Here is a 24,646-nt window from a genome sequence, read left to right as displayed (position 1 = left end):
TTGCCGATCATCTAAAATATGTTATATCTTTTTCAAATCAATACGCTGGCAATTCAAATTTTTATGGAAAATTAGAATTTTTATATGGCAACACAGAATTAGTGACGTTATGTTGGTACACCTTAAAAAAATTTGACAGTAGTCTGTTGAACCAGAGTGTGCGATGGCGGCTACAAAAACTGAAGAACAACTTTCCAGGTATTCCTTTGAAAAATCTGTATTTCCTAAATTCTTGTTAACGTTTTCTATAGAGCATTTATAGTGTTATCGTTAGATATTGTAAGATATGAACATTTATAGTTATTAACTGAAAAATATTGATGTAGGCAAAGATAGGCACCACTTTTGAACAAGTGACCCTAACATTGCCTAGGCTAGGGTTGACACAATTTATTTTTAAGAGGCCACGATGGGTTGTATGTAGATAAGAATCCGTGTATACTTTCAGTTGGGGATGAAATATGTCTCAAAATGTTGTATTTAGTTTTAAAGTAATAAATTAATTATTCATTTTTTGTTGGTTCAAGGACTAAAAATGAGCAAACCGCGAAGAAAATATAAAGATTATGAAGAAGAGAGTTTACTGAACATTGCAGTAAATCTCGTAGAAAATAAAAATATTACATCTTACGAGGCAGAAAAGCAGTTTGGCATACCTCGCCGCACGATTTTAAATAAGGTAAAGAAAAAACACACCAAAAATATTGGATGTCCCACGAAACTGTCGCTAGCTGACGAACAAAAAATTGCTAGTTGTTTAATTCTTTGTGGAGAATATGGGTATCCTCTTACCAGCTTTGAACTGAGACTTAGTACATGATTATTTGATAAAGAATGGACTCAGTCATATGTTTAATAATAAAATTCCTAGCCAAAAGTGGGTAAGAAACTTTCTAAAACGACACAAAAATATACTACTGACAGTACGATCCACTAATAATATTAAAGAAGCGCGTGCGAGTAAGAGCGTGCAAGACTATAATAAATATTTTGAAAATTTAAAAGTAACTTTACTTAATATTAAACCAGAGCACGTAGTAAACTATGACGAAACAATTTTTTCTGACAACCCAGGATCCCAAAAGTGCATATTTAAAAGGGGTGTTAAGTATCCAAACAAAACATTAAATAATACTAAAACAGCGATATCTGTAATGTTCGCAGCTACAGCCGGTGGAGACAATTTTCCACCATACGTGGTATACAAAGCAGATAACATGTGGACAAACTGGTGTTCTAATGGGCCAGAAGGAGCCAGATACAATAAAACGAAATCGGGCTGGTTCGACTCAGTAACATTCGAAGACTGGTTTCACACCATAATTGTACCATGGGCTGTAAAAATAACAGAGCCTAAAGTCATTATTGGAGACAATTTATCGTCGCATATGAATGTAAATATCATAAATAAGTGCGAAGAACTTAACATCAAATTTGTATTCTTACCACCCAATTCAACTCACCACACTCAGCCCCTTGATGTGGCTTTTTTTGGGCCGCTAAAAAGAGTATGGAGAAGTATTTTGACGAGTTACAAAATTCGACACCCGAGCTCAAATACATTAAACAAACAAATATTTCCCGAATTATTAAAAACCTTACTAGGTGAAACAAAAATGATACAAAGTAAAAACATAATAAGCGGATTTCGTGCTGCTGGTATACATCCACTTAATCCAGAAGCTGTATTAAAAAAATTACCGGACTATCAAAAACCACAGGCAAACATTACTTACGATGAGGCATTTCTTAACTATTTAAAAGAATTGAGAACCCCGGCCAAGAGCCACACAAGACATCCCAATAAAAAAATATTTATCGAACCTGGAAAATCAGTAAGTGCTGAAGATTTAAAAAAACAAAAAACAAAAAAACGAAAAGCATCAGACAAAGCACATGAAAATAACGCAAAGATTCACCATATTGAACCGGGGGTCGTTGTAAATGTTGATAAAAATTTACGACTATCAAATAATCGAACATTATTTAAAGATTTTAAATTAACATGGTTATTTTTATTATTAAAGTTATTAATTTCGGGATATTTACCATGTTTTTTATTTTTGTTCGGTGGAGCTCGAATCGCTCACGAGAATGTCTTGTCTCGTGAACAAGACATTCGTAGACAATGTCGAAATATCGAGCTCCACCGAACAAAAATAAAAAACATGGTAAATATCCCGAAATTAATAACTTTAATTATTTAAAGATATTTCTAACCTTGGCGCAGACACATCAAATGAATCTATGACAGGAAGCCGAATTCTCTCTGATATAACTATAAAATCTCCAGATTTAATTTCGTTTGATGATTATGTTTCAGATAGTCATCTTATGAAACATAATCTTAGTTCAAACCAAAGTAACAGTGATCGATCAAGTTCGGAAAGCTCAAGTATGTATACTGTTCATGATTCGTCCTGCGAAGAATATTTTCTGCCATCACTGAGTGACACAGAAACCTACATTGAGGAAATGAATGAAGAAATGGAACAGAATACTGAAAAAGAAAATGATAATTGTGAAATAGGTCTTAATAAATATGTTGTAGTGAAGTTTTCAACATCGAAGTTGGATAAATATTATATTGGCCTAGTAACCAATTACAACGACTCAGAGCGTCTTTACACTGTAAAATATTTAAGAAAAAATCTGAAAGGTACTTTTTATTGGCCAGTAATCGATGATATCTCCGATGTGACTTTGCTGGATATAGAACAAACATTAGAAAATCCACAAGTGGGCCGTCGAGGTACATTAAAGTTTAATTTAGCTAACTTGTTGAGTCGAGATGGCTCAGTGAGTCGAGATGGCTCAGTGAGTCGAGATGGCTCAGTGGTAAGAACACGTACATCTTAATCGATGATTGCGGGTTCAAACCCAGGCAAGCACCGCTGATTCATGTGCTTAATTTGTCTTTATAATTCATCTCGTACTCGGCGGTGAAGGAAAACATCGTGAGGAAACCTGCATGTGACATATTTCATAGAAATTCTGCCACATGTGTATTCCACCAACCCGCATTGGAACAGCGTGGTGGAATATGTTCCAAACCTTCTCCTCTAAGGGAGAGGAGGCCTTTAGCCCAGCAGTGGGAATTTACAGGCTGTTGTTGTTGTTTGTTGTTGTTTGTAAATGTTGATTTGTCAGATATTTATTGAAAAGTATTTAACTAAAATTATATTGATTAAACATTAATCTTTTTGATTAAAATTTTAAGTGAATTATTTATGTTTGTTGAGGTACATTTAAGTTTAATTTAACTAACTTAAATGTTGATTTGTCAATTAAGCTTTTTGATTAAAACTTTAAGTAAATTATTTATGTTTGTTGAGGTACATTAAAGTTTAATTTAACTAACTTAAATGTTGATTTGTCAGTTAAGCTTTTGATTAAAATTTTAACTAAATTATTGCATTCATGTTTGTTGAGGTACATTCAATTGAATAGTATTTAACCAAAATTATGTCGATTAAACCTTAAGCTTTTTGATTAAAATTTTAACTAAATTATTGCATTTATGTTTCTTAAAATAACTTATAACAAGTGGCTTAATATTACTTTTTAACTTAACTTATGGCAAGTAGTTAGTTAAACTCCTCTCCTCATTACCCTCTCAATCCTGCGTGCTAAAGACTAACAATGCATCAACAATCAATCAATCAATCAAATCAAGATTGAGAAATGCATATATGTTATTAATAATTCACTGTTACTCTTAATTTTAAGAAATATTGATTCCTAAGTCTGCAATTTATATGTGTGTGTTCAAATGTATGGTAATTAGTAGTAAGGTATGTAATTTTATTTCTCTATTACTTTCACTAGGAGACAACCCTAAACATTCTTAGTCAATCTATGGAAGATGTAAGAAATCGCGTCCTAACATTGCCTTCATAGTTTTAGGTACTAAAATAAATGTATGATGTGCTATGTGAAATTGATTCATGTTCTGCGGTTAATAAGGTATATTTTTCATCGGAACAGATATCAAATGTTTGATTTATTGTTGCGTAACGACATCAGGCAATGTCAGGGATTCGAGCCATAACTTTGCCTAATTTTCAAAATACCTTATAAATATTACTAATAATTATTTTATCGTCTAAACTGAATGACAACATTATATTTCTTACTAGATTCTTTCTTTATTGTGCAATAAAGTGCAATTTTATTTATTTATATCAGGACAAAGTCTGAATATTTCAAAATCCGTGAAAAGTTAGGGCACTCGACGGTACTTTGCAAAATCGTTGTTGTGTCAAAATTTTTCAATCTCTATAACACAAAACTTTCATAATTAACCGTCTTTGCTTATATAATCTTGTACAATCTTAAATTTTTATTTACCATTCCTGACCCCTAATCTAAACTTATTTAACTTTCTTCTTTTTATCTTTTGTATAAATTGATTCTCCTGTTTTTATTGTTTATTTTCCCTTGTGCTATTGTCTGTAACTATATTCCTCAATAATCATAACCAGACTTGTTATTAATTGAGAATATTACTGTCAATTACAGTTAACTATTATGATGCCATCGGCAATCCTTACTCGAAAAGCAACATCTAGAGATTTAGAAACAAGACTCAAACACACCCATTTAGAATTAAAGGCATCGAAACAACAACGTGAGCAGCTTATGAAGGAAAGAGAAGATAGTGAAGATGAAATACAACTAGTAATAACAAAAACTCTCAACTGCAAACACAATTAGCAGAATTAGACAGGAAACTTCAAGACAAACTTTAAGAAAATCATCATCTTCAGGAAGAAATTGACTCATTCAAGGAATGTAGTGTTAGCTAGGCCGCACGCCAGGCATACAATTGTTTCTCCACAACTGTCGCGCCACATTTGAAATGCGACACATTTAACGCCCCCATATATTCCTACGTGAGCACGCACACCGAGGACACATTTGTAGCGGGCGCACTTTGTGGCGAGACGTCATCCGCGCTACAATAATTCAAGATCGAACCTGTTCGTTTTTTGTGGCGCGTTGGTTTGAAAAAATGAAAGAAAACATTGAATTTTACGTTGAATTTATTGCAGAGGTCGAAAAAACCCTGTATTATACAATCATACATACACTCAATGATTATAGTAACAGACGGATTACTGAAGTTATTTGGACTAAGATTGGTGAAAAATTCAATGAAAAGGGTAAGTACCTATCTTTTTTGTACATTTAAAATCGGGCTACACTGTGTAATTATTTTGCCATGACACCAGCCCATATGGTTTTAAGAAGTAATTACACAAATATTCTCGATTTTCTATAGCATCGTTATTCGGTCTCCCATGATTTATATTATTCGTAGTGGGATTATTTCCGTCATCGGTTGGAGTTAAAATTATATGATCATTCTTTTTTATAAAGTTATGTAAAACACAAGCAGCTTTAACAATTTTGACTGCTTTCTCGACTGAACATGAAATTGGAGTTTCAAAAATTCGAAATTTGGACACTAGCATACCGAAGGCGCACTCGACAATCTTTCGTCCACAGGATAGTCGATAGTTAAATATTCGGCGATTGTTGTTTAAAGATCTACTATTATACGGTCGCATTATATTAGTGGACAAGGGAAAACCTTCGTCAGCTGCAAAATAATAAGGAAATGACCGTCCAAATTCTTCCTAACCAGGCAAAGGTCGTGGCGTGGGTATATTCAAAGTATTATTATTTAATTCTTGGCCTAGTCCCGAATTTTTAAATGCTCCTGAATCACTATTCCTCCCATAATCACCCACATGGATACTCGTGAATAATCCGTCTGCATCAGCACACGCCATAAGGTGGATAGAAAAATATTCTTTATAATTAAAGTATGACGATCCAGAGTTCATAGGCTTCTTCATTCTCACATGTTTTCCGTCTATGGCTCCAATGCAATGAGGTAAATGCCATCTTTCGAGAAAATTTTATGGACAGACGAGTCAAAGTTTGACAAAGATGGTATTACTAACTACCACAATATTCGATATTGGTCTCTAAAAGAACAGGGAAACCCTCACAAAAAGCGATTAAGCGATTGATTAAGGTTTTCAAAGACGTTTCTCGGTAAACGTCTGGATGGGGATTATCAATGATAATCTTATTGGGCCACATTTCCTACCTGATAACCTAAATGGTGAAAGTTATGAAAGCTTGCTTAGAGAAATCCTGCATGTTGTTACTCGAAAATGTTTCGCTGAAACTTAGGCAGAGAATGATATTCCAGCATGATGGTTGCCCCGCACACTTTCGAATGTCCGTAAGACAGTGGCTAGACAGAAATTATCGTAATAGATGGATTGGCAGAGGAGGACCAATCCCATGGCCAGCGAGAATTCCAGATTTGACTCCGATGGACTATTATGTCTGGGGGCATATGAAAAGCCTGGTTTATGATGTTTCACCAGTAGAAACAATTGAAGAACTCAAAACAAGAATAATGAATGCTGCAAATTCTATTCGACATAGCTTGAGTAGTGTTGTAGTAAAAAGTGAATTAAGAAAAAGAATGCGTATTTGTATACGAAATAGGGGATCTCATTTTAAACACGAATTATGAATAATAAACAGTGTAATTTCGAAAGTATGGAGTAGGAGTGCAGCCCAGTCCTCCGGACAAGGAGCTGTACGAAATCAGCGACAATGCAGCTAAATGGACAATCGACAAGTTCACGCGTGATCACATTTGTAAGAATGGAGCCAATCAAAACATCCAAAATGATTTTCCTAAGAGTGAGCGCATTTACAATGATAAAGTACGACAGTTGTTGAGACATTTATTCGAACGACAGCTTCTAAATGGCGAAAAAGTTCCGCGAAAGTGGCTAATTTATTCCAAAAGTACTGGATGTGTTTATTGTGGTCCTTGTCTACTTTTTAATGCCGGGGATAGTCATTTCGACAAAAAAGAAGGTTTCAATGACTGGAAAAATTCATATCATCGAGTTTCATCTAATGAGAATTCGCCTACTCACAAATTATCTGTTCTGCAAATGAAAGAACGAAGTGACATGTTAGGTCGCATTGACCACGCATTAACAATGCTATTAGATGAAGAAATAAATTACTGGAAAAACATTCTGAAAAGAGTAGTTGCATGCGTAAAAGCACTTGCATCACGTGGTTAGCCTTTCAGAGGACACGATGAAAAATTTGGATCAATCCACAATGGAAATTATTTGATGTCCTTAGAGCTTATCGCTGAATTCGATCCGTTCTTAGCCAAACACATTACACGTTATGGAAATCCAGGCTCAGAATTTACGAGTTATCTTTCTTCAACAAAGTGCGAAGACTTTATTCGACTTATGGGAAACAAAGCTTTGAAGACAATTGTAATGGAAATATTAACAGCAAAATATTTTTCTCTGATCATTGCCTCGACACCGGATATATCTCACGTAGACCAGCTCACTTATGTAATCAGATATGTCCTGCCTAATGGATCACCTGTAAAACGGTTCCTCAAGTTTATTCCAAACACAGGCCACAAATCACAACAAATGACAGATGCTGTTACCTCAACTTTAATTGAATTGGGAATTGACATTTACAACTACCGCGGGCAATCATATGACAACGCAGCTAACATGTCAGGCATATACAGCGGCCTAAAAACTAAAATAAAGGAAATATCACCCCTTGTCGACGATGTTCCCTGTTCAGCACACTCGCTTAATTTAGTAGGTGAATGTGCAGGTGAAAGCAGCCAAGCGGCTTGTTCGTTCTTTTCTCTACTCCAAGAGTTATACAATTTCTTTGCAGCGTCAACTCAGCGTTGGGAACTCCTTCAAACCCATTTCACCGTCAGCTCGTGCAGATGCATGTAAAAGTTTGCGCGAATCTTGGAATGAAATCCATAAAGCGCTAGTCACCATCGAAAATGACACACAACAGAAGAGGACCGTTATATGCGAAGCAAGAGGTATTCGTTTGAAACTGGAACGTTTTGAAACGGCCCTCGTGGCTGTTTTTTGGGGATGTTTACTAGACCGCATTAACGCCACAAATAAAAAACTTCAGAGTGTGGAAATTGACATTACCGTCATAGAACTGTACGACGCTTTAATACATTTTGTTGGCGAAACAAGAGAGAATTTCGATGAATTCGAAAATAAAGCCAAAAAACTGTCCTTCGTACAGGAATATGAAAAAGATTTTCGATGCAATCGAAAGCGTAAGCTGCTTCCTGACGAGACAAATACAGGTGAAAACGAAAACGTTTTTGGTAGTCATTGATACATTATCTGAAAAGACGCCGGGATGCTTATAAATTACTCAACAATAAATTTTACTTTATTACCAACCTGACGAATCTAAGCATCTCAGAAGTCGAAGATAAGGCCAAGGCATTGCAAATGATTTATTCTACTGACTTAGAAGACAATTTTACAGAAGGATGTCTTCATTTTCGTTCTCACTGCAGCATAAAAAATAAGAAGCGAAAGAGTGCAGTCAGTCCGTTGAAAATGGTTACGAACCGAAGGTCTTCAAACCATTTACCCAAACGTGGATATTGCTCTTCGTATGTGTGTGTGTACACCCGCCAGTAACTATACAGGAGAAAGATCGTTTTCTTGTTAAATTCTTCTTTAATTGAAGAATATATTGAGGGTAACATACTAATTTCTAGAACTGAAGCAGATGTGACGGAGCGACGTGTGGCTGAGATTTTTCAAGGAGAGCAGCAGAATAGAGATAACAAACCTGATCAAAAAGAAAAATCCAAAAATGTGAAGATCAAAAGTTCAAAGGTAAACAAGGTAAACAAAAAAAAAGAAAACAACAAATGAAAATAAGCAGACAAAAATAAATCAAAAACAAGAAAATAAACGGAAAATGTCATCTGAAACTACTTTGCTTACAGAAAAAAGAAAGAAATTTAATGAAAATATTATGATACAAAAAAATCAGACTGATATTTCAGAAAAGCAGTCAAACGATACTCCTGTGCCGGTTCCAGTTATCGAGGTAGAGGTGATTTCTACTGAAGATATTCCTGATGTTTTCCATGAAAACGAGAATGAGAAAGAGACAATCACTGATTTTATAGTTTATCCAAATACTGGAGAGCTCATTGAAGTCAATGATGTTGGACAAGAACAATATCAAGTTGGCAAATTTTGAGTATTTTATGAAGAAGAGAATTTATTCCCGGGGCGTATCACAAATATAAACCAATCGCCATATGCAATATTGGTGAGTTGTCTGACCAAAAAGTATGAGGAAGGCTGGACATGGCCAACCAAGGCAGATGTGATTAGAATTACCGATCCATAGGAGATAAAGAAGCTGATTCCAAATAAAAACATTAATCGACAAAGAAACGTCATTTATATTGAAGACGATTTTTTTCATAAAAATCACGAAAATAACACAAGGTTGTAGTAAGATATCTCGTGTATTTATTTTTTCGTCTAAGGACGTGCCAGTGGTGTGGATTGTACTTCTGTACAAAGAAGAAAGTTAAGGAACATGTAAATTTATGTCACAAGCAACCTAATCCGAGCAGTAATAGTGTAGAGATGCACAATGTTCGTCCTTCACGCATCCTGACGCGACGATCAATCGTCAGATCGAAAGAAATTCTCTACGTTGTGCGCGAAAATGATGACACCGAGTGGCTTGATGAAACCGATGTTGATTTTCAACAAAGCACAGTGCCAACAACTGACCTGCAAGATGCTTATCCAGTTGTTAGTGTTGAAGAATGTCTTGCTAATCCGTGGTCCGAGGACAATATACATTAAATATATTTATGTACTAGTACAATACATGTTTTTCCTATGATCACACTCTTCGTTTATTATTATTGTTTAACAATGCAATGTTTAACAATGCCATAATATGGCAATAAAAAAAAACTTGCAACCCAGTGTAGACATTTTTATTATGGTCCTTAATTTCAGAATAAAATAAGATTATAGTTTATACCTGTATTTAAATTAAGATAATATTCAGAAAATTTTAAGATTCGTTGTAGGTACTAAAAATACACGTGATGTTGAGAAGGGGGAGGGGGTGTGGTCTTAAACCTCACTACGTATCACCAATGGGCGAGGGGGGGTTAAAAAATGCTAAAAAAAGATCACGTGATTAATGGACAACCCCTAATATATATGTAAACGATAAAAGTTATGTTTTTATAAAGTTAAAAGATTATAGATTTTTCTTAAATTTTTCATTTGTCTATTTATTTAACTAAAAACTAAAAAAAACCCCTCCAAAACTTAATCAACTGTTATCATGACATTGGAGTTTTTACTCTATCTCTAGCTCACAGTATATTTTTAATCTATGGAAGTACAATAAACCTTTGTTAAATACACTTGATATTTCTATTTAGCAATTAACATAGTCTAATGTTGCCTAAAATGAATAGAAACTACAAAATAACGGGTTTTTTACGTGAGAAAATAGGCTGGTCTAATGTTACCCCAAAATCATCGTAACTTTGGACCGTTACTATTTCGGTCTCTATCTTCAGATTTACACATGAATTATATATTTTTAATTCTAATTAACAATAACGCCATCAAAAGATATATAATTACAAATGGCAATACAGCATTCTATACAAAATATAGACAAATTACGGGTAATTCTCTCAAAAGTGGTCCATAGTTACCCCAAATGACTGTATTTTATTCACTTATTAATAATTCAACAATTAACAGTACATAGTTAATGGAATAAAAATAATTAATGTTAATTATAAAATCGGCTATTAAGATAGTGTGCCTCTCAGGTTCAAGTGATAAACATTTTCAGTACAAAAAAATAACATCATCTTTCTTGGGTTAAAAACATAAAACCAATACAAATAAATGTAAATGTGGATTTCACCCGACTATTTCCCATATTTTAAACGATTATATAACTTACAAAACTAAAAAAGAATATGTAATAGATATATATATTATTTATACATAATATTTATATATTATATGTATGTTATTAATTTTGTGTTACTTTTTTTTTGTTTGTGGTGTGCAATAAAGTATAATTCGTTCATTTATGTATTAAATCTGGGATATTTTAAATTAATTATTGTTATAAGAAATTCTGTTTTTAACAAAGTGTCTACTTTATACAGTTGTTGAAGATAACAGGTTATATGCTAGACTGCATATCGGCATACCTATATGACTCAAATACACTGAATAACAAAGTTTCCCATATTTTAGACAATCGTTTGACTTACCAAAATGAAAAAAGAGTAATTATTGTACCAAATATTAGAGAGTGGTGAAAATATACAAACATATAATATATCAATGGAACAAACACATAAATAAAGTCATTAGCACTGGTTGAACAGCAGTATTGCGGTTTTGAAGAACATTTTATGATTAAATTTTATCAAACCTTATAAGACATTTAGAGGCTGCCTAAGAATTTATTAGAACAATTTGTAACTATATTTGTTAAAAAATACATTCTAAGAAATAAAATTATATACTAACAGTTAACTCCATTTATTTCTATTACATGCAAATATCATTGATTAATTTGATGATTTAAGAGATCATTAAGGTACTTTAAAGCAGGAACAGTCGATAATCAAAGTTTATCAGCATAATAGTTATTTAATACATAGAATTTCGGTATCATAAGTGAATACTCTCATAGTATAAAAATTAAAAAATAAATATGTAATATTTCAGCAAAATGTAAGCTTTATTTGGTAGACCTACCGTGATTATAATGTCAAGCATTAATGTTTAGGCTTATATCAACGCAAATAAATTCGAAAATGAAACACATTCATTACGATAATAATTTATGTCAGGTAGTTTCAAAAGATATTTCATCGTTATATCATCATCTAATCTCAATTCAAACCACATATTGTTTACTGAGAACGGTTTAAAAAGCAAAGAAACAAGTGAATGAAATAATTTCATTAAATATAAACATTGTTATAAAAATTATTTAGCCTACGTATACCGTACCTACCTATTTCTATAAATAACACTATACTACAGAATGGAATAAACTTATCAACCTCTTGTATCACGCAAATAAAATAAAACTTTGCTTTTTTATACTGTTTAACGAAACGAAAAAACAAATATCAAATCGCACCTTTAAAGTTAAACCGTTACTAAACAAAAAAATTTCAAGAATGAGTTATCAACGCCATCTTACTCAATTTCACGTAAGCTACAAGATGAACGTGACCATTTCACGAAAAATTGACTCTACCGCCATCTAGCGTTAAATCATAACGTTACCAAACCAAACTATGATCGGCTCACTAAATACAATAATGTGTCTATACCAGTAAGAACGTGTTTGTTGCGGAGTAATGACCAATGTTTAAATTCATAGTGTGATTATTAGGATAGTAACGGCTGTTCATCACAAAAAGGTAAGTTTTGTAGTTTTTTTTAATGAGTAAGGTGTTTCAATTTGTTTAAACACAGTTTTCGTTTAAAGAAATTATGCAATCCATTATTACATTTTACCGGTAAAAGGTTACAGTTTGTATAGTTACAGTTTGCCTTTATATTTTTAGATATTTATCTAATAATATTTATTACTTAATAGTGGCTATTTTGTTAATTACAGTTTTTCAATAAGCAAGGAGTAAATTTTATGATTTGCGTAGTTACAATAGTGAAACAATTATGTTAGTCACAGTTTTTTGTTCAAAGTAACGTTCATTTGGATTCAAATTTTAGAAGTAAAATATTACATTTTATTTACATACAAATTGAATTACAAAATTGGACTAAATTAATTTGACTTAAAATGTCTATTATTAGTTTTATATGCGAATAATACAAAGTTTTTGCTACAGGTCATGTGGTATTTACGAAACCCTCGTTTGTCTCGCATTAAGGAAGCTATGGAAGCTCAAAAAGATTCCTCGCGTAGCGAAGAACCCCAGCAAATATCCATGGACCAGCTAGACTATAATTTTACACAAGATGCGACAACTGCAGACACTCAGAATAGGTCTCCCTCCATATTGCAAGAAGAACAAACACTACCTCAGTCGGTTAGCCAAACTATGAAAGCAGATTCTTATGTCCATCCTGGTCCTAGCAGTAGAGCGAGAACTGATTCTACTAGCTCAGAATCTTCTTCAAGTTCATCATCAACGAGTTCGAGTTCATCATCATCTAGTGCGTCCGAATCTGGTAAGGACTTTTCGCCTGATGAAACTGATTGTGATCCTGATTACAAACCACTAACTCCACCTAGAGGTGTAATATTTAGTCCAACTCCTATGCATAGTAGTTCCGAGCAGCTAGTTGAAGAAGATAATTTGGGTTTACCAGAAGAAAACCAAACTTTACACAATCTAGGTCAACCAGAACCAGAGGAAATCCCAATTTCGAGCAGTTTGGGTCAACCAGAACCAGAAGAAAACCAAATTTCGAACAAACGAAAACGTTAAGGATACAAAAATTTATCCATAAGGCAAAATGCTCAAAGACTTCGTAATATGGGTCAACAATATACTTCTGTGTCTAAGCTAAAAAAGGTCATGCCACAAACGCAGATGGGACCGCCATGTGGAGTAAAATGTCGACTTAAATGTAGTGAAATAATCAAACAGGAAGACAGAGAAATGATTTTCGACAATTATTGGAAATTGGGAGATTTATCTAAGCAACGGAATTATATTTCAAAATGCATTAATGTCATTAAACCAAAATATCAATATAAAGTTCATACTAACAACAGAGGACCCAAACATTCATTTTCATTCGAAATTAACAATGATAAGCGTCGTGTATATAAAATTTTCTTTAAGAATACGTTGAATATTAATAACCGACCTATTGCAACTGTAATAGCAAAAAAGAATCAATTGGGAATAGTGGAAGAAGAAAAAAGAGGTAAACATGGGAAACAAAAGAAAGTAAGCTTAGATATCATTCAAGGAATAAAAAACCATATACACTCAATCCCGAGAATAGAATCACATTACTTAAGGCAGCAAACTACTCGTGAATATATTGATGGAGGTAGAAACCTTACTGATATTTATAACGACTACGAAACAAAATGCTTGGATAATGGTGTTGAAGCTGCTAAAATACATACATTTAGAAAAGTATTTAATGAAGATTACAACATAGGCTTTTTCATCCCTAAAAAAGACCAGTGCGAACTATGCATTTCCTTTAAAAACGCTGTTGATAAAACAGAACTACAAAACAGATACGATCAACATCTGCTTGAAAAAGAATTATGTCGCCAAGAAAAGTCAAATGACAAAGCAATGGTTCAGGAAAACTTCACAGTTGCCTGTTATGACCTCCAGGCAGTGCTGCCACTTCCGAAAGGTGATATATCTACTTTATATTACAACTGTAAGCTCAATGTTTGTAATTTTACTGTCAGCGAATTAGCAAAAGACTACTGTGATTGTTTTGTTTGGAGTGAGGTCGAAGCATTAAGAGTGGCTAACGAAATAGCAACGTGTGTTTGGAGATATTTGACAAAGAGAGCGTCAGAAATAAATGACAATAATTTACAAATCACATTCTATTCTGATAATTGCTGCGGTCAGCAGAAGAATAAGTTTATGTTTTCTTTGTACGTGTATGCCTTATCTGTCCTTAATATTAAGTCTATTACCCACAAATATTTAATTAGTGGACATACACAAAATGAGAACGATTCTGTACACTCTGTGATAGAGAAAGCCATCAAAAAGTGCTTACGGTCTGGTCCTGTTTACACACCCGATCAATACGTTACCATAATCAGAACAGCACGAAAGAAAGGTAATCCCTACAATGTTACCGAAATGTGCTATTTAGACTTTTTGATATCAAAAATATCACAGAGGCATGCGGTGGACAATTTTCCAAAAATACACTAGGCGAAAGTGTTAGATTGACATTAAAGTTATTAAATTTGAAAAAAGTGAAGATTTTAACCACATTGGCATTTATTATAAAACTTCCTACTTAGATACAGATTTCAAAGAAATACAATTCCATAATAATCGTGCGTCGCGAACACTTACTACCCAAAATCTTCAAAATTATCAGTTGAAGCCTTTACATCAGTCGAGATTAAAATTAAGTGACAGGAAAAACAGCGATCTAAAGAGTTTAATTGGCAGTAATATCATTCCACAGAATTACGCATTGTCTTATTATAATAATATCTTGTTTTAATGTTGTATTGATTTTGAGAATATTTTTAAGATTTTGTTGATTTTTTATTGCGCTTTTATTATATAATAGATTTGCCTCAATATTTTCATTATTATGTGAATTTATGACGTGATTTATGTGAACAAGACTTTCGTTAACCTCGAGTACCTTTCGAGTTAGGGAAATGATGCTGAGATTGTTAACTATGTTTAATTATATTTTTACGTTTTGGTAGTTTTATTGGTAGTTTTGTTTTTCTTAGTCAAGCTGATGTACTTGCTGTGATTCAAAGGTACAAAGTGTCTTAAGACTGATTAATAAATAACTAAGCCAAATGATTGTATGGATCTCTTTAGTTTTTAATAAAACATAGCTGATTTCGTATGTTTTTTATTTCTTAATTATTATAACATTATCACAAACGCCTACTCAATGATGTATAATTGAAATATTTAGTATTATTATCATTGTCATTGAAATTTAAATAGTTTTCTGTATAGTAACATTATTTGAACTGCATTTGATATAGTAATATATTAAAATTAATAAATAATTAATAGTAAAGTGTTACTATAATTATTTAAATCAAAATAAATAAGACTAAACATAAAAATATTAACTTTTTATAAATCACATACCATAGCGTTAACACATATCTATAATAATAACTTCATAAAAAGTCTTAAAATACAATTAACTTAGACTTATTGAGAAAAATCAGTGATTTTTTTCTTATTTTGGCTCTCCTGTAAAATTTTATAATTTCGTTTAGTAACGGTTTAACTTTGTAGGTGCGATATACTTAAACTAAAAGTAACTAATAATAAAAATTGTGCTTACTTACCCATCGCCCCAGATAACATCAATATTTTAGCACTTCGACTGTTTTTATTTGCCATTTTTTAATCTATATACGATTGGACGCCGAAACAAATGTTGAGCGTAGTGACGTGCATATCACTAATACTCAAAAAACGAACTGTTGTTAATTTTAATATAAACGAAAAAGCGGCAACGTACCATCGCATCGCTGTCTTAAATGGACGCACAATACGGCTAGATGTGTAAGTTACACATGAAGCCGGTGGCGCCGCTGCGTTTGGTAGTTTTTTGCTGCAGAACTACGGTAATATTTAGTACAGTAAAATTGGAACTAAATTGACTTCCTATTTGTTTTTACAATTCTTACATTTCTGTAACGAGGAGACGGATGAGGCGGATCCAAAAGACGCTGTCTCCCTTTTTGCGTCCGTATACCGGACGTTGTAAGCAGGTGGACGTCAAATTATATCGCAAAAAACCCATGTTGGACGTGGATTGGTTGCAAAATATTATATATATATATATACATCCTACAACCTATTTGGCGTCATGCACGTGGTGCATCATTACGACGTCCCCCAGTTCCCCTTACTTTACTTAAAATTTCTTAATGAATATTGCTTAGTTTTTTGAATTCCAGCCCCTTGGGATACGTCGTTTTCCGATAAAAAAAGATTTCGCGATATTCGTCTTTCAGTCATGCCCAAACATTTTTGAACCCACAACCATGGTGATACATTTTAGCCATCCTAGATATATTGATCATAGTTTACCTATGGCATCGATTATTTAGCGTCCTCACAGAATGGACTGTATTTGGGAGTGCGACGTTGCCAACTTTATGTTTACTGTCTCTTTCTTTTCCTGTCGCTTTTCTGTACTAAACAGTTTCAACGTTTATTTTGTTCGAATATTCGTAAGGTTTATAAATATACGGATGCCCAATATGTAAATACGTAGCTTTTGCTTCCTATCTTTGATTACGCCGACGACTGGTATCCAGATTTCACGGAGGATCAGCGAAAAACTTAAGCGACTTTAAAATTTCTATATTAGATTCATTTTTAATTTGCGCAAATATGATCATGTCTCTCATTTTCGCTCTTAGCTCACGTGGCTGCCCATAAAACTGATGTCCTGTCTCTATCATATTACTTTGTTGTTATATTTGTTTTTAAATAATAAATAAATAAATCTTCGGTGTTTTGTTATTAAGCCCCGACGCAAAAAGAGGGGTATTATAAGTTTGACGTGTCTGTCTGTCTGTCTGTGGCATCATAGCTCCCGAACGAATGAACCGATTTCAATTTAGTTTGTTTTTGTATTATAGGTGTTTTACGGGCGAGTGTTCTTAGACATGTTTGATGAAAATCGGTTTAGCCGTCTAAAAGTTATGGGGGGTTAAAGTGGGGAAGAAGAACCGAATGTCTGCAAATGCTCAAGTGGGGTATAAAATGAAAGGTTATGACTTGTACATCACACACATAGTACATTAGTAAAATTATAAGAAAAAAAATAATAATTAAGAAACAAAAAATATTAATTAGTAAGTAGAATAAAAAAGAATAAGATGGACCTTAAAATGTAATCTTAACTTATATTTTTTAAATCGACAAGAACCTATGTATTTACAATTTAACCAGAGATATCATAAGGATGTTTACCTTTAACCGAGATGGCAGTGGTTAGAACGCGTGCATCTTAACCGATGATTGCGGTTTCAAACCCAGGCAAGTACCGCTGATTCATGTGCTTAATTTGTCTTTCTAATTCATCTCGTGCTCAGCGGTGAAAGAAAACATCGTGAGGAAACCTGCATGTGACAAATTTCAAAAAGAAATTCTGCCACATGTGTATTCCACCAACCCGCATTGGAACAGCGTGGTGGAACATGTTCCAAACCTTCTCCTCAAAGGGAGAGGAGACCTTTGGCCCAGCAGTGGGAATTAACAAGCTGATGTTGTTGTGGTTACCTTTAAAAAGTATAAAATAAAAAATTTCAGAAACCCCGCCACAAAAAGCATAAGCTACCTTTAAAAAGTAAAAAATAATAAAAGAAAATTAATCCTAAAGTACCTATATGCGGAATGCGTAAATGCATTTCCTCCTAGTAAAACGAAAAAAGAGCGGTCCCCCAACACGAAGTTTTTTTTTTAATATTAATACATACTTATACATATAGGTACTTTAGGATTATTTTTCTTTTATTATTTTTTACTTTTTAAAGGTAGCTTATGGTTTTTGTGGCGAGGGTTTCTGAAATTTTTAATTAAATTTTTTGTCCTGTATGTCATAAAAAAATCGACCTATCAAATTTCATATTTAAATTAACAAAATTATTGTATTAACTATGAAATGAATTTACTGGGAGCAGTGCTTTCATCTTACAGTTACAGTAGCTTGCAGCCACACAGTACCACCTCAAATAGTACCGTATGCATCAAGATCGCCATCGATCGGCTATTGGGCGTCCGTATATAGCTATTGGGCGTCCGGATACAGCTATCGGGCGTCCGTATATAGCTATTGGACGTCCGTATATAGCTATTGGTCGTCCGTATATAGCTATTGGGCGTCCGGATACAGCTATCGGGCGTCCGTATATAGCTATTGGGCGTCCGTATATAGCTATTGGGCATCCGCACATGGTTTTTGGGGTGCGGACAAAGTACAAAGATTTCCGCTGGTTCGTTTACACCAAATAATAAAAACTATTAATCACAGATAACAGAAGACTTAACAGTACAGATACCAATATATCATCACGATTCATATAAAGGTTGCAGAAACTTCCACCCCTTTTCACGAAATCATTCTCTAAGGCAGTAACCCCTTAGGGGATGATTTCGTGGATGAAAACTATCCTTTGTCTGTACTATCTTCATACTACATTTAATTTAAAACGGTTTAGCATATATAGATTGCCTATAGAAACTTACAGCAGTTTAAGCGTAAAAAGATAACAGACAGGCAGACATACTTTATATTATAAGTTTGAATTATTATCTATTTATGAATAAATTCAGTCACTGCTCGAATGTTCGTATCTATACGCGTGACAGATTCAGTAAGAACTTATTACATAATTATAAAAAGATTCACATTATTTATTATATGTTTTTATTAATACTGTAATAATAATATCTAGCTTTAAAATATTTTTGAATTGTATTAATAAAATTGCTATTCAATAAGAAGGTACTTTGACTTTTCTATTACATATTTATATTTATATTCATATCATTATTTCGAATTACGTGATTTATAGTGAGGTATATAAGTGATGGAAGCTCCTAAATCCTTATAGAGGACTCTTTTCCCTGTATCAGCGAGATGTTACAATTTAAGGTATGATATAATTTTATGAGAGAGTATAATGGTTATTGCTTTTTAAATTATTGATATATTGATAAATATATGAATATATACAAATTGTTTATTGCAATTATCTAGATACAAAATTAGCATTTAGGTGTTCAGTTTTGGTGTAATTAATAAAAAAACAATGTTACGATTACTAGATCTACTAGAATGGTAAAATAAATATTAATTGTTATTCATATAATCATTTATTGAGTTATATTGAAATATAAACATTTTTTTAAATATCTTGATATATTAAACACCATAAAAAATCTAACACGAAAAAGACTTATGAAGTGTAGGAGAGTGCAATAAAAGTTTATAAAATAATTTTTAGATTATTGTACTGAGTCGTAGAACAAAAGTTGTTAATAATGTTAGTAATCTACTCGTGTGAAGTTATGAAGGTTTTAAAATAACCCTGTATATCAGCGAAAGTCTCCAATCGTCACTTAAACTTTTGAATAAATATTTTGTATGTATACTTTAATTTTAAGCCAGTCCTTGTTATGAAAAAGTGTAGGATATTTATTTTTTAATTCGTCACATTCAGCTCGTTTGGGAGGTTTTTTATACTTAATGTGGTCTTTAAAATATTGTTTTACGACGTTTTTTTGTTCAGTTGTCCAAGGAACAAGTGTCCTCTTTTTTTTTGCAGATGTCTTGTGGCTTATTTCTTGGGAAGGAGCAGCAATTGGCTCATCTCTAATCAAACTACTATGTTGCGATGGACCTGCTTCTTCCAATTCAAAATCAACAACTTCCTGATTATCTATCTCGTTTCCTGTGATTTCTTCATCTAAGTTTAATTCAATCTCATCTAAAGCTTTTCCTTGATATTGATCTGCTTTCCCATCTTCCATCAATAGTAATAGTTTAGAAATCTTAGCAGTCTGATATATGTCACTAGGTAACCTGTAATTATTTTTATGTACACTCAGGGTGTGACCCATAAAAGTAGCTAGTTGTTCGAGGTCTGATTCAGTCATAGTAAATAACTGGGTCATTGTTGCTAAATGTTTTCTCAGTCGCGTGGATGTTAAAGCCTTATAATTTTTAGCACCACTTGCTTTTGCATATTTTTCTAAAATTTTGTACCCACAAACAGTTGATCCACCTGCTTTTACAAATAACAAATTAATATCATCTGCAACATACATGTGTCTGATTGATAATATTTTTTTTAAATCTTCTTGGACTTCAGTACTAAACAGTACTGGCACCCCTCTTCCTCTTTTACCACGGATCACTATTCTTTTTAATTTACTTATTAATATTCTTTCAGTCGAAGTTAGAACTTTGTCAAATTCTTCATATTGCTTGCTGTCGTTGCCATGATCATTATAATCACTTAATTTTAATCGTTGTAATTCGCCGGGCCGACGCCTATTCAATAGAAGAACGCGACAATATGTAGATTCCACCAAGTTATTGAAAGCTTCAATGTTCGTTTTTCCTTCGGATTGCGTTAAACTATCGGATGAATGTTTTGACATGCCACAAAGATAATCTTTGAATAATTTTAAATCAGCAGCAAGTGGCACCATAGTGGTTTTATTCCACTTCTTCACATTCAGGTCATCAGCAGCTTGGCTGGAAATATCAAACTTCCAATTCTCCTCAATTAATTTTGATAGTGTTTTTAAATCTGCTTGAACAGAAGCCGTTTGAACTGAGGCTTCTAATTTACAATTGTGCAATAAAGCTATACTACAACATTGTTTTATTGATGTAGCAATGTTCATGGCATATGTCGGTGCATCAAATGTTTGTGATGCGTCATTATATCGGGCTACGACTTTGGTTGCCTGTACTAAAGTGTCATAGTATTGTGGTTTTAATACTTGTTCGAGACTATTAATATCCGGTTTCAATTTATTTACTTCTACAAGCAATTTCGCTAACTCCCTCATCTTACGTGAAACAACAGTTATAAAATGTTCCTCGCGATGTGTTCTCAAATACTGTGCTCCAAACATACAAATAAATTTATCTTTTTTAGCCACTAATGATATTTTGTCTGGTTTCATACGAGGAAATACGTTTTTCATTAGATTGTTGTCGACTTTCACGTAACGTACAAGAAAATTTTGTGCATCAACTTGTGCGTTGTTTGTAGAAGCAGCATTATCACATTTTTTTATATGTTTCCACAGTTGTTTCCTTGAATAAAAAACAAGACATTTAGAGCAAGGTAAATAGTCAGTCTTTTCAGAAAACCTACATTTCTTCACGGGTTTAAATGCAGTTTGCGAATTACTCACATAATTACCCTTTTTTCTTAAAGCGCTAAAAACTTGTTTACGTTTAAGGCTATTTTTGGGATGTGCTAATGCTGATTGTACTTCAGGTTCGGCGTAGTGGTTTCGAATCATATGTCGTGAAAAGTTTAAAATGAAATTTTCACAGTAGTAACAAAAATCTCTTTCTCTAATGCGTTTACTTTTCAAATAACTGTCTGATGTATTTTGATTTTCCAGCACTTCTGTTTCTATATTTTCTTTGTATGTTTCGTGATTATTTTCCGAATCTTGCCCTAAGCAATCTTCATTCAACGACACTTTTTCTTTTTCTGTTGGGTTTGTATCATCTAAATATTCGGTTTCCATTGATATTTCTTGGCCAGATTCTGACGTGGATTCATAAGATGATGGTTCATAATTCTTATCATTTGAAGATTTAGAAAAGTCAGAGTCATTGTCAAAGCATGGTACCGTCTCGTCTTGATTCCGGTCATCTGATATTATGCATGGGACTTCTAACGGAGGCTTTTTTATATCGTCTACACCTGAGACGTAAGTAGGCTTATTTAAAATTGTATTATCAGCAGGATCAAGGTGTCTTATAGGGCTTAAGATAGACGATTCAATTGCTTTTGGTGGAGTTTCGACATTATCAGTACTTAACAGGGAGGTGTAATTTTTCTCATTTTCTCTTCTGGGTCTAGCGTGATTCAAGGTAGTAGCAGGATCAACTGTTATTGGCTGAGGCTCGACATTATCACTACTTAAAAGGCAGGTGGGATTTTCCTCTACATTTTTAGAATCAGGTAAGCTAGTGTTGATCGAGATAGTAGGAAGATTCAGCAAGGCGTTCGATCGAGTTGACCATAAGATACTGCTCTCAAAGCTTTCAGGACACGGTATATGTGGACGCATTTTAGAATGGTGTGCTTCATATTTGAGTGAACGAAGGTCAATTGTAGCTGTTAAAGGATAGTTTTCTGAATCTTTTAGTGTTTTATCTGGAGTTCCACAGGGTTCCCACCTTGGGCCATTATTTTTTAACATTTTTATTAACGATCTTACATTGTGTTTTAACCATTCTCGTTACTATTTATTTGCCGATGATGTTAAACTTATGAAACCTATTCACAGTCTTAATGACGCTAAATTGCTGAATGAAGACTTGGGCAAACTTAGCGACTGGTGCGACTATAACAACATGTCTATGAACATCGATAAATGTCATTTTATTAGATTTTCACGAAACAAATCAGACTTAGTGTACTATTATACTTTTAAAAACAAAAAGTTAAAGGAAGTTACCAGTGTTCGGGACTTAGGAGTAATCTTCGATTCAAAGCTCCGCTTTCATCTGCATATTGATCACATAATAAATAAAAGCTTTAAAACACTAGGATTCATATTACGTAATGGTAGGGACTTTAAAAAAGTGTCCAGTAAAATTAATCTTTATAACACTTTAGTACGCAGTACGCTAGAATATTGTAGCAATGTTTGGAATCCACATTATGAAGTATACATAAAAAGAATAGAACGGGTTCAAAAGAGGTTTTTGTGGCACCTGTCTTACAGCTGTAACATAACTAAAACACACCCTCATTACATTGATCGATTAAAATACTTTAACCTTGATTCTCTACAAAACAGAAGAGAAATACTTGACCATACATTTCTGTTCAAAATGGTAAATAAAGATATAGACAGCCCGCAATTACTTTCAAAACTATACTTTAATGCACCAGTAAAACTCCCAAGAAGGCTCGTGTATACTCCATTCAATACAAAAAAATGCAAAAGTAATCTCGCTCATTATTCACCCTTGAATAGAATGACATTAAAGTTTAACTCTCTTTTTAAAAATACTAATATTGATATATTCTCGGGAAGGCCTCTTGAATTCAAAAAAACAATTAAAAAATGTATAATTAATTAATTAAGCTTAGATTTTAGTTTATAGTTGTTGGTTCTTCATGCACTTTATTTAAACTAAAATGTATTTAAACCAAAATGTTAACTTAGTGATTACATGCACTCTGTTACTATTTCAGCATGAAGTGGTTGCCTGTAACTGAGGTAGCATATAGCATCTTAATTGTATTAATTTAAATGGCTGTATTTGTGTATACTTTGTTGGCGATCCAATAAATAAATAAATAAATAAATAAATAAATAAATCCGTAGTCAGGAATTCCCCTAGATATACTGTGTGCGATATACGCGCTGCGGCAGCGCCTCACCTGCGCGGTGATTTCTTCGGGAACTTTTCAATATTTTATTTCAACTATTTTAGCGACTTTTAGCTACCGTCGATTTTTGTACAACGGCTAGCTAGGATGAATAGGACCTCAATGCCACCGGCTAAAAAAGTGGCGTCCGGTATACGGACGCCAAAAGCAGGTGGACGCCAGTTTAAATGCATTTTCGCCTTCAGTGGACGGCAAATTCTTTGCGGGATAAATATATATATATATTTTGTATGTATATGTTTTATTTTTGTTTAGATTTATGTAAGTATATCCATATATTGTTTTATATTGTTATTTATTTATTAATCACCGCCTTCTTGTACTTTTCTGATTAGCCTAAAGGCTGACTGGCAGAGAATGCCTTCAGGCATTAAGTCCGCCTTTTGTCCCATATATATATTTATATATACGTAGTCTATAAAGCCTTTAAATAAAATAAATAAATAATAAATAAAGGTTCTCGCATTTTGGGGTTTGTTCTAAGAAATTGTAAGATATTTCGGGACAAAAAACTAAAATATTAATTTATAATAGCTTGATTCGTAGTGTCTTGGAATATTGTAGCGTGGTCTGGAGACCACATTATGCTACACACTCACTGCGACTTGAGCGTATTCAAAAACGATTTGTATGGCACCTTGCGTTTCATAATGGCATAGCTAAAAAAATACGCTCATATAAATGTCGCCTTAAACACTTCAACCTGAAGTCCCTAGCCAATCGTAGGCATATACTGGATGCAATGTTTGCGGGTAAAATTTTTTGCCACAAAATTGACTGTCCCCAGCTTCTTGGCCTATTCAAACTGCGTGTAGGGTACACGGGTAGGCTCCCTCGCAGCTCG

At 33.4% G+C, this 24,646-nt stretch overlaps 2 protein-coding genes across 2 annotated transcripts; both read right to left on the bottom strand.

Moving 5' to 3' along the window:
* Positions 1–19,712: 19,712 nt before the first annotated feature.
* On the bottom strand, positions 19,713–20,365 carry LOC124542105. Its single transcript, XM_047120039.1, has one exon. It carries the CDS (start codon positions 20,315–20,317, stop codon positions 19,763–19,765), a length of 555 nt encoding a protein of 184 aa, XP_046975995.1. The 5' UTR covers positions 20,318–20,365; the 3' UTR covers positions 19,713–19,762.
* A 29-nt stretch (positions 20,366–20,394) lies between these two features.
* LOC124542104 lies at positions 20,395–22,468 on the bottom strand. Its single transcript, XM_047120038.1, has 2 exons — positions 20,528–22,468; positions 20,395–20,427 (listed from the first exon to the last, which is right to left on the bottom strand). Exons 1-2 carry the CDS (start codon positions 22,466–22,468, stop codon positions 20,395–20,397), a joined length of 1,974 nt encoding a protein of 657 aa, XP_046975994.1.
* Between the last annotated feature and the right edge of the window lie 2,178 nt (positions 22,469–24,646).

This window comes from Vanessa cardui, chromosome 30 (genome assembly GCF_905220365.1).
Source record: "Vanessa cardui chromosome 30, ilVanCard2.1, whole genome shotgun sequence".
Classification (NCBI taxonomy): Eukaryota; Metazoa; Arthropoda; class Insecta; order Lepidoptera; family Nymphalidae; genus Vanessa; species Vanessa cardui.
The sequence above is the reverse complement of the archived record's forward strand: the minus strand, read 5'-3'. Positions and strand labels throughout refer to the sequence as shown.

Bases quoted from the DNA above. Each gene is read 5' to 3' on its own strand.
- LOC124542105 (XM_047120039.1), bottom strand. From the start codon at position 20,317: ATGACCCAGTTATTTACTATGACTGAATCAGACCTCGAACAACTAGCT.
- LOC124542104 (XM_047120038.1), bottom strand. From the start codon at position 22,468: ATGCGTCCACATATACCGTGTCCTGAAAGCTTTGAGAGCAGTATCTTA. The intron at 20,428-20,527 runs GTACTGTTTAGT...TTGTAAAAGCAG, and splicing joins AAAGAGGAAGAGGGGTGCCA to GTGGATCAACTGTTTGTGGG.